This window comes from Oncorhynchus nerka, linkage group LG7, assembly GCF_034236695.1.
Source record: "Oncorhynchus nerka isolate Pitt River linkage group LG7, Oner_Uvic_2.0, whole genome shotgun sequence".
NCBI lineage: Eukaryota > Metazoa > Chordata > Actinopteri > Salmoniformes > Salmonidae > Oncorhynchus > Oncorhynchus nerka.
This window is the reverse complement of record NC_088402.1, coordinates 73,904,614-73,915,822: the sequence shown is the minus strand read 5'-3', so window position 1 is coordinate 73,915,822 and position 11,209 is coordinate 73,904,614. Positions and strand designations below refer to the sequence as shown.

The 11,209-nt window shown below is 41.1% G+C and overlaps 1 protein-coding gene across 1 annotated transcript; it reads right to left on the bottom strand.

Annotated features, from left to right (window-relative positions):
• Positions 1-1,569: 1,569 nt before the first annotated feature.
• On the bottom strand, positions 1,570-10,909 carry LOC115132377 (transcriptional repressor scratch 2-like). The gene is made up of 2 exons (XM_029664971.2): positions 10,326-10,909; positions 1,570-6,709 (listed from the first exon to the last, which is right to left on the bottom strand). Exons 1-2 carry the CDS (start codon positions 10,465-10,467, stop codon positions 5,892-5,894), a joined length of 960 nt encoding a protein of 319 aa, XP_029520831.1. The 5' UTR covers positions 10,468-10,909; the 3' UTR covers positions 1,570-5,891.
• Between the last annotated feature and the right edge of the window lie 300 nt (positions 10,910-11,209).

The window sequence follows — 11,209 nt, the reverse complement described above, 5'->3', positions numbered from 1 at the left end:
CTCACTGACACTGGCGAGAAGCTGTCCATTGAGAGTGTTGGGAGAGCAAAACAGTGTCAGGCAAGGGAAACAGGCACAAAAAAACAGGACTAAAAACATGGACTAATTTAGCAGAGATTACAATCTGGCAGTGTGGAAGTGGCAGGACTGAGTATTTGTAGAGGTCTTGATTATGAAACAAGTTGCAGCTGGTGGGGATCTGCTATGACTCCAGCACACCTGTCCCCGCCCACACAATCACACACAGAGAGAGAGGGAGAGAGCACTGGGGGAGTGGCGGCAGGTCAAGTGACACAGGATGAGCACTAGAGGGCATAGCAGGAGCAGATGTGACACATCTGCTTCAACAATCTTTGTATGTGTTTGTTGGATTCTCATTACTTTAGAAATCAGGGCTTCTGTCAGTTTTTTGGATGTGTCAATGTTTTCAGTTAAGAACAAATTCTTATTTACAATGACGGCCTAGGAACAGTGGGCTAACTGCCTTATTCATGGGCAGAACAACAGATTTGTACCTTTTCAGCTCGGGGATTCGATCTAGCAACCTTTCGGTTACCAGCTCAAGGCTACCTGCCGCCCCTAGATAAATAAATGTTGAATTTAGAAACACTTAGAGCTTGATTTTTTTACTGAGAACAGCACATAAAAACACATAAATATGTAAACAAGTACATAATTTCCTTTCTGAAGTATTGCTAATGAGGGGCTACAGTTTACTGCTGTCGCAGCATACACCTTTACATATGATGCATCGTCCCAGTTCTCCCTTGAGTGGAGAAAGATTCCTCTGAATGAATGTACTACAAAGCATCTGTCCACCTCCCGTTCCCTACCCAGCCCACTGTTCTGTCTGTCTCATTATACTGTTTCATTGCTGCTGTAGGACACTGAAGGACACCACCACCGCCACCAATTCAAGTGTGTATATTCCCTGGAAACCAATCAAGAAAAACCCAGAAAAATAATCCCCATTCTCTGCCATGATTCATTTTTATTTTGTTCCATATTTTTCTCTCTGGCTTTTGAGTCACTGGTGAAGGAGGAGCTCCGGCATAAAATCAATGTTCCATTAAAATGTTATGATCAAGAATGGCTTAATAGCTCTAGAACAGATGCTTTTGCTTTTAATATTACCCTATATTTCGGTAACTCTTACACAGAAATGTATTGCTATCAACAGGGCTTCTATATTGGTCCTGTTTTCTCTGTCAGTTGATATGGGCACTAGAATTGAATAATGGTCATATTTTTCATAATAAAAATTAAACAGATTTTGATAGATACTGTATGTTTGTAGCATTGCAGGCCTCTAAATAAATTGGACAAAAATTATGTTTAACACCAGTGATTTGATGTGGACATGGTGGATCAGTCTGAAATAATTTGTTGAAACAAATTATCTGCCATATCTGTTATTGATATTATAGCGTAATTCAAATTAGTCCGTATTAGAGAAGATGCAGCAATATACAGCTTGTTGAAAGAATGTATGAAATGAATAGGTTGTCTGATTGCTCACAGAGGCCTTATCAAGGAAATAAAAACAGAGCTGTAGATGACTTGTGCTATTGTTTTTATTATCTTTATCACCATTATTGTTATCATCATTATTAATTGTAGCAGAATAAAATCAACCAAAACACCCCTCAGAAATCATGGCTTACATTTCTTCACACTTCGCTGAAAATAGTAAAGACAAAAAAAAGAGAGAAATAAAGTGGTAATACTGAATCATTGTTTTGAGGAACATATGGAAGGTTTCAAGCGACCCATCATATGTTGAAGGCTTTTGTTATGGAAATCATACTTTTTGGCACTTTTCATCATTGCGCAGCCAAGCCGGGCACATCAATAACATTTTAATAAATATTAAAGAATAAGAACATGGACAAATCTCCCAGTCAGAGTGCACAGAGCAGTGGAGTGTTGTTAGTAACCTATGACAGATAGCTTTTAATTAGGACTTTTCCTGATTCACATTCCAACTCACACTGTAGTTGGTACCTGTATTTGTCTTCTTTACAAAAGACAACATAAGCAAAGAGAGCAAACAAGTAAATGTCCACATGCATTGTCATATTATTGCTGTGATATACAGTATATACAAATATATTTACAAAATCGTCAAAGAGGAACAATGTTTTCCCTTCTCAAACTCAGAACAACCGTTTGAGAACAAATTTTCACTTACTTTTCTGCATTTAGTGTTTCTATTCATTTTGGGACAATATGACTGCGTTTACACAGGCAGCCCAATTCTGATATTTCTTCCACAAATTGGTCTTTTGACCAATCACAACAGATATTTTCACATCAGCTCTTTTTCAGAGCTATTGAAAAAAAGATCAGAATTGGGCTGCCTGTTTAAACTCAGCCTATAAGTTTGATTTTGCAATCAAATCCAAATCTGTATTGGACATACAGTACAGTTTGGTTGTCATGTTGCTCAGAACAAACATGGATCCCTCCATCAAGTAGGAGGATAAGCTACAAAATCATTTTTGGAAAAAACACCCAGTTCCTTCTGAACTCAAAAGGCTACACAAATATTCCACAAGTTGTTTTGAAGACAGGGATATTTTTCACAATGAGTCCAGTATGTTCACCAAGCCTATCATGAACCAAGACTACATATTTAGAATGAAAGAGGTTAATATAGAGGCTGGAGTCATTGTATGGGGGAGTGGTAGTGGTACAACAGAAGAGAAGGATGGAACGAAAGCAGGCAGAATCAATTTATTCCCTACAGGTTTTTAAAGGAGAACTCACCACTACTGTGATTGTGTCATCCATTTGGAATATGCAAATAGCTGACAGTGCATTTGTCTGCTGGTGCTCGACCTTCCCCTTGGAGGTCGCTCACCAACTCAATTACTCTCCCTATCTGCAGTCTGTCTGCAAACACCTGTTATCCTCCCACACGCCACAGCCTCTACCAATCCCAGTCGAACCATCTCACACACCACTACACCACACATCTCATCAAAACCAGTTAGAGAGGGAGAGGATGGTGTATTATTATTTTACAACAATAACATCATGTGTCATGACGAGATTTACATGAATAAAGGATTTTGTATAAAGCCTTCTCTTGTCAATTGATGGAAGAACATCAATTTTATTGACACATTAATTATAATGACATATTTTTCATAGATATCATTATCTTGCCGATAGACACCCCATAATTTCAAACCTCTAATCCTAAAAAACACATGGATTCAACATAGAGCAATCTGCCAAACAGATTCATTTTGGAAGCAACTGTGACTGTAAAACAAAATCCCTATCATGACAGATGTCCTAAATGGAAAGCAGTCTGTACCACACTGACTAACACCGGTTGTTTTCAGCCTTCCAACCAAGTGGCAATTTTCTGTTATGGGAAGTGTTGTTTTAATTTCTTGTGCAATTACTGTTTCCTATATATTGTCGGAGGTTTTGGAAAAGATTCACATTTTCCTTTAACTTCTAAGGTCTTTTCAGTGCATATTCCCCTTTCACTGTTAAACCAGGCTACATAAACCTTTCCAAAGCTCTCTTAGTGTACATTATAAGGAAAACACTGTCTTACAGATAAATCTGCCAATCTCTTGATTCCCAACTTTTCCCTTTTACAGGGCTTTAATGGCTTGCAGCAAAGCTCTGGCAGGGTAATCGGGAGAGCAATTGCTGTCGACACTGTTTTATAATTACTGCATTGCTATTATTACAGCCTGGCTAATCCACCTGGGAAACAAGCCTTCCCATTGCCATTATCTCCTCTGGCATGATGATTGGGGCCCCTCAGTCCTCCTTCCAACTAACTCAACCTGTCAGGATTCTGGAATACAGATATGTGAGTTGTGGAAGACAAGCCAGCTGGTAGAATAGAATGTGTATCTGTTTGAAAATAACTGATTCCCCCTATCTTATTCAGAAGGTTGAATAAGGAAGTGTTTGATGTTCTATGTGGAAAATGTTAGATTTCATTGGTTTTCTAATAAAGCATGATAGTAAGGTTTGCTATCTTTGGACAGCATTGCATGGCATGATCATCAACCCTTCAAGGGTCAATCTTCAGCCAATATGTGGAGGGAGGCAGTTGGGTGGACTCTACCTTTGGGAAACAACAATATGGAGGATTTATTAACATTTCTTCTTCATCTGTTTCATTTTATTGCCCTAAATCGACTGCAAACAGGACAGTTTTGATTATTATTATACATGTCAATTGCTGTACCAGTGAAGTTATTATTGCTGTGAAACAAATATAATCTGCATTCATCATTTGTTTGAAGTTATGGCTGATACTAGTCATTGTTCCTCTTTAAAAAACTAAGTCCCATGGACTCTCTACAGTTTCATGCATATACACATTTTCTTTGAAGATCAGCAGCATCTTACAAGGTCAATGGAAAGTCATATTTCAACACGTGAATAGACAAGTACTGTAATGGCATAAATTAATAAATTAATAGATGAATACATTTAGAAACATATGAATAACAAATACATTAATAAATTGACAAATAAATACTTACATAAATAGATCAATAAATACACAATTTACAAGGTAGTAGGATGCTATACATCTAATGGTAGAAAGAGCTTTCAGCAACATATATAAAATAAAATAAAAACATTCCTTTGTAACTGAGGGTGCATGTCATGAGCTCATATATTTTCCTTTTTGAGGTAATACCAGTAAAAGAAGAGGGAGAGCACCTCAGAGAGTGTAATGAACATTGCTTATTACGACTGAGGGAAACACCACAGAGTGGCAAAGTTCATGCAAGCCACCGTGGTGGAGGAAGAACAGGGATGGTTTCCATTGCTATAGACAGGTTACTGCACAATGCACATGGCACCTATAACAACAGATCGGTACATTTGGTTTGTCTCCCAGTGTTGTTATTGTTAAACTGTAGTTACCAGTATGATGAAGAGAGTGTACTTTGAGTGCCGCCGGTGTCTTGTGATTCCACAACCTGTTCAACAGGTCTCCATAAGAACTCAAAACAACTTCTCTGATGGAACTGACAATGACCCTGGTTCATGATCCTATTGTACTCAGCTGATGTAGTTTGCCTTTAGGTTTGTTCAATGAGTTTTGCTGGAAGTTTTCTGAATACCCACAGTTACAAAGATGCTTTGCTTTCAAAAATCAAGGAGGAATTGGCACCAAAATGTATAACAAATTCAGTCGGACAATAGAAAAATAACACCCATTGAATTAAAAACATATGTGTGACAAAAAGGGTACTTTTTAAACTTTAAAATGATTTCCCTTTTATGCAAATACTGTCATAGTACTCATTTTCATAAAAAGTGAATGTTGGCAGTTGCAAAAGAATTCAATTCTTAGCAAATAAAAAGCAGCATAAAAATACAAGAGGTCATTTTTGTCTCTAAAAAACAAAAGAAAACTGTTACAGTCCTTTTTTATGTTTTCTTCTTCTTCTTCATTTTCCCTGTACTATTTTCTATAAAATATCAGGAATCTAAATAGTATTACTATTGATATCAATATCATTATAGTCATTGATTAAAAAAATCACATGCCAGGCCTCATATATAATTGTGTGAGCGTGTGTGCATATGGGTGTGTGTGTGTTTGTGTGTGAGCTAAAAACTAGAGTATTTATTTGGAGAATTGTTGTTTTGATTGTAAGTATCTGTGGATGATTAGCTACTGTGCGGGGTGGGGTGGGGGGGGGGGGGGGGGTCCAGCATCTTTTGAAATTGTCTTTGCCATAATCATAACAGTTTTCTTCACGTAATCTCAGTGAAAATATTGCTTTCTAAAAAAGGAAGAAAAAGGCATGGAGGGCAGAGTGAAGGGGGTTATTGGTTGTAGAACCTACAGTATAAGATTCCAAATTCTGCTTCCGTCCTTCTGGTTCCGGCAACTAGTTCTCAGAGCAGGACTCGTCATCATCTTCGTCCCCGGAACCCTTGAAGCAGGCTGATTCATAGTGCTTGTTCAGGTAGGACTTGAGGGCGAAGGTCTTATTGCAGCGCTTGCATCGGTAGTGCTTGAAGGCAGAGTGGGTTTGCATGTGGGCGCGGAGGTTTGAGCGGTCAGCAAAGGCTTTGCCGCAGTGGGCGCAGGCGAACGGTTTCTCCCCGGTGTGCGAGCGCATGTGGCCCTGCAGGAGCCAGGGCCGGCTGAAAGCCTTGTTGCACACGTCACACTTGTGCTTTAGGTTGTGGGTGAGGATGTGCATGGCCAGTGCTGGCATGGACACATACACTTTGTCGCAGGTGGGACACTGGCGCGCCATCTTGCTATCCAGGCTACGGTGTGTCTGTTTGTGCCTGCTGAGATTGGACGAGGTGGCATACGTCTTGCCGCACTCGTTGCAAGTGTGACGGGCTGTCCCGGTGGCCCCTGCCTCCCTCTCCTCTGTGGCATCAGCATTGGAAGCACCAGAACGACCACCCTTACGGCCATCACCGTCTCCCTTCCGCCGTGAGCGCCCGTCGGAGATGAAGAAGGCATCCATGGTGTAGCCCTCGGTCAGGGCCTCCGCCTCACCACTGTAGAATCCGCTGGCCGTCATGCCGGACTGGGGGCTGTCAGGGTGCTCCAGGTCAGGGTCACAGTACTCCTCACCCCTGCTGCTCACCTGGGTGTACAGAGGGTCAGAGACGGGCAACGCCATCTTGAGCTCCATCTTCGTCTCCCCCTGATATACAGATGGTGTGATGTAATCCTGGATGTAGCCTGGAGAAAACACACAATAATAGTTACATTTAGGCAAAACACACACACACACAGACAGTGATAGTGACAGTCAGTCTACAGTAGGCTGAGTGTTGTGGTGGTGGATAAGTGCATTGTGACATGATTATATGATTATCATGGATGGTTGCCTCTTGTAAATTATTAAACAATAGAATACACACATAGAAAACTAATTGCTCCCCAAATCACACAGCATTTACCACAGGACAGCGATGCTGCAGAACACTATCCACAGCATTCACCTTTATTACACAGTTACAGCACAGACGAGTGGTGGCTGCTAAACGCAGATAACTACTCATTAAAGACACCTATGAAAGAAGGCCCCTCTTATTACTTGAAGTGGTCTCATTGATTAGTCACCGTTTCTTTCTCCCAGTGACTTGCTCACTCCAAGGTACTGTTTGTCAATCATCTGTGACTGAAGGTCTATATCTTTGTTTTGTTTGCCCAATTAAGCCTGAACATGCTGGGCCCAACAGGCAGAACACACTGTCTATGGTCTGGGGTGACTGTCCAGGGGACTACAGTATTTGGGGATGATAAATCATCAGGAGAAGCCATTAAAACTGAAAAACACTTCTTTTTTTTCTAGAAAGCACTTGAATTGTTTTTGGAGTTCTTTATTCTTTCTAGTAGCTTGGATACCACCCTAAATATTAATTTCTCTCAAAAGAGTAGCACTTCCAGGATATTTCCAATTTGTCTCACTGGATTATTGACTGATGTTATACTACAGACAGGTCATTTTATTGTCTAGGCAATCTGTAATGTTGTGAGGCAGCCAAGTGGAGCTAAAAGGTTTCCTGGCATGCAGCTGTAAAGAGCTAAACAACACCGAATATTTACCAACATTAGCCCAGTACATCTACACATGTTCCACTTTAACAGCTTACTAACATGTGGGACAAACATATGATTCCAATTCTAATATGTGTTGTGAATCCTGAAGAAGAAGAAAAGGCAGATTCCTATGCACTGTGTGCAGCAAGTGGTGGAAATTAACTATTGACTGGTTTTTAATGAAATTCAAAGTTTCTTGCTGATCAATAGGCCTTCATCTGTAAAATAGTATAGCTGTTGGAACACACTGCGTGTGGGGAAATAAGACAGAAATAATGCAGGGCAAGGAGTAAAGTGACTGGAGAAGACTATACAACGATAGCCTACTGAACATGGTTCAGTGATGGAAAGGTTAAGCTGAAACGTGATACACAGGATTACCAGCAGAACAAAGTGGCTATAGTGTTAAGCTTGCTGAAGTGCCTTTAGGAATCAGGTCATTAGAAAATCAATTTTTAAGTGCTCTCTTAGAATGCTGTCTCCATTCCCAAGGGTTCCCACTCAGAGACCATTCCTTGTCAAAGACATTACCATAATACTATGGGACTGGGAGACTGGGATCTTATTGGAAGGCAAGGGTGCTATTTGGACAAAAGCACCACCCCTGTGTTGACTAGCCTATATAGCTAACAACTCATGATATATCTTCCTCTCCTGATATAACTTCTAAAGGTAATGGTCATTCTTACTTCATAGGCTATTTCAAGTCTAATAGCACCCCCTTGTTTCTTTTTCTTTGAACATTGAATATACAGTACCGTAAAGAGAGCACAGGAAAACAGCCAAACATACTGTATACAGCAACAGATTGTTATTGAAACATATGGACATCTTGATTTTTATTCCCCTGATTCATTACACATGTGTAATAGGTTTGAATTACTTAAGGTCAGACAGAGTTCATTATTTGTGGCTGAACTAATGCTGTATTAACCTTTGCTGTATAGCGACTCATTCCTCTAATGCAAAGCGAGCATGTTATTAATGGACTCCCTCTCCCACCCTCCTTCTTTGTTGTTCGACAGACACTTCAAGTCAAATGTCTCCACAATGGGGAAAGCGCTGACGCCAGGCATTTCAACAATGTTGGGATTTCTTTGGGATTTCATTGAAAAGACAAGAAGGGTTATTTTGTCTGCATACAATGGTAATTGTTGGTACTAATGCAGTAATCCATAATATATATATATATTTTTTCCCATCAAAATGCATATTTCTTTCTCAACAGAAGTGGAGTAGTGTTTACCAATGACAGAACAGTAGAGACTGAGACTAACAGCTTTATTAACGATTGAAATTTCAACCACATGATTTATTCAAAGAAGTAATATTTTTTTTGCAATGAATCTGGTTCCATAACTTTATCGTAACCATTTGCATTTGTATTTATAAAATGTAAATAAAAAGAAGTTCATTTACACTCATACTCTATCATAAAAAAATATATATTTAGTGAAACTGATCATTCACTGCAGACCAAATTTGTTAAGAATAACTGCACTGTTCAAACATGTACTTTTGTTCTCAGTTGCTGCTGCTCCTAATCTAAAATCACTGGATAATAGTATTATGTGATGTGGTTGAATAACAAGTGAGCATTTTATGTTCACAGGTTGATCTGAACTGTAAAACTATCTGCTTATTGCCAAGACAAAATAACAAAGAGAGACAGACAGACATCTGGCATCCTAAATATGGCCACAAAATGGGAGCGAGCTTAAACCTGCCTGACTGAAAGTGAAGGACGTCTCTCTCTAGCTCTGACTGGACTGGGGCTTAGCATGCTGCCTAGTCCTAATGTTGCCCACTGTGCCACTATGGGCACTTTCCTCTATGTTTACTGTATACCCCTAGTCACGTGGCCCCACGTCAATGCTGCCCGAAGCATTTTACTCCTTTTTCTCCTTCTTTCTCTCCTTCTCGCTCCCCCTCTACCCCAGCTAACACCCCTCGACCGGCAGTACTGTACATTACGTTGATATCTCTTGTGACGGCGATAGGCCTGCATGGATGAAACTCCACCCCTGCTAGTTTTCAAACGCCCGGAAGGAGGAGAAAGATGCAGCGGAGGGATGGGGGTGGGGAGACTGTGCATGCATGCTCCGGTTGGGTGGGAAGGGAGGCGGGCAGAGGGCGGCGAGGACTGTGATGGAAACTCAAGGACAATAACAGCTAAGGACAAATGTATCATCCAGCACTTATCTTTCATGTTCATATATTTCTCAGATCGCACAAAGACTGGAGAGTGACAGCCTGCATGTTTCAGGCACACCGTAATTTGTGCACGCAATACAAATTCAGAGATACACATCTACAGGCGAGAAGCACGTTTTGCTCCACCATTTGCATAAGCTGATCCTCTGCTGTGACCTGAATTGTGTCTTCCTCTCATCAGAGTCAAAAGACAAAAGTCTGGGAGCACGATGGGGGTGGGCTGGTGGTGCTGGAGAGAATTATTTGGGATACGGGAGCAAAATCTGATGGCTTTATGTAACATCTGTTATTAATTCCCAGACAACATGCAGACAACAGGCATCTCAAGTGCTGAAGAAACCACTTACAAATACAGAATCAAAAGAGAATTCCAACTGTGTTTACTGTATAGATGTCATGGGGCATTCTTATTCTGGAATCAACAACTAAACCAAAGAGAGCAGTGGTGCTACAGTAGCACACCCTAGACAACGGCAGGCAGAACATGTGTGTGCTGTGTGCTGTGTGCTGTGTGCTGTGCAGAGGCATGCAAACTCACCATTCTCACTGAGACGAACGCCCAAGCTGGTCACAGAGTCAGTGATGGAGCGTGTGAAAGGAGTGAACGAGTCGTCCAGGTGGTGATGGTGATTAGAGAAATCATCAAGCTTGATTTTCTTCACCAAAAACGAACGGGGCATGTTTCAAAGAATAAAAAACACACAGAACTGAGAATCACACATGAAGAGAAAAGATAATACCCCCAAAGAAATCAGCAAACAGGCAGAGCTGGAGCCGGCTGTCAGTAGAAGTAATCCTTGTGTTAAAGGAAAATGCAACCTCTAAAAGACATAATAGAAGGAATGAAAATGGAAATCAGTGGAGAACAAGTCAGATGACAATGCTGTGTGTTTCTCTATGGCACCCCCAGCTTTCCAAAAAATACAATTAAAATATTTGGTTCAGCACTGGATAGCTCCTGTGATGCAGCAGGCTTAAAGGACCAGAGAGAAAGAGAAGAGAGAGAGAAAGAGAGACAGAGAGAGAGCGTGGAGGAGGGAGGAAAGAGTGAGAGTGAGAGCGAGAGAGAGAGAGAGAGAGAGACTGTCAGACTAGCTGAGATCAGCTCTCTCTCCAGCCTTTATATGGGGCACAGGCAGTGGAAGATCAGGTGGTGCTGCGAAATGGAGCTGCTTAGCTTTAATCCATCAAATGTCCCCGGGGACACACATCAAATTACCACTGAACCGTCTGTGCATTCGTTCGCACACAGACAGAGGAGAAAGAACACACCCATCCCCCCCCCCCCCCCCAACACACACATACACACTGCCCCCACTACTACCACTGCCCCTCTCCCCTCCCCCCACTCTTTCACTCCCACTTATGCTCCATGCTCAAAGAAGGAGTACAAGAGGTGGATTGAGACAATGGAGACGTGGA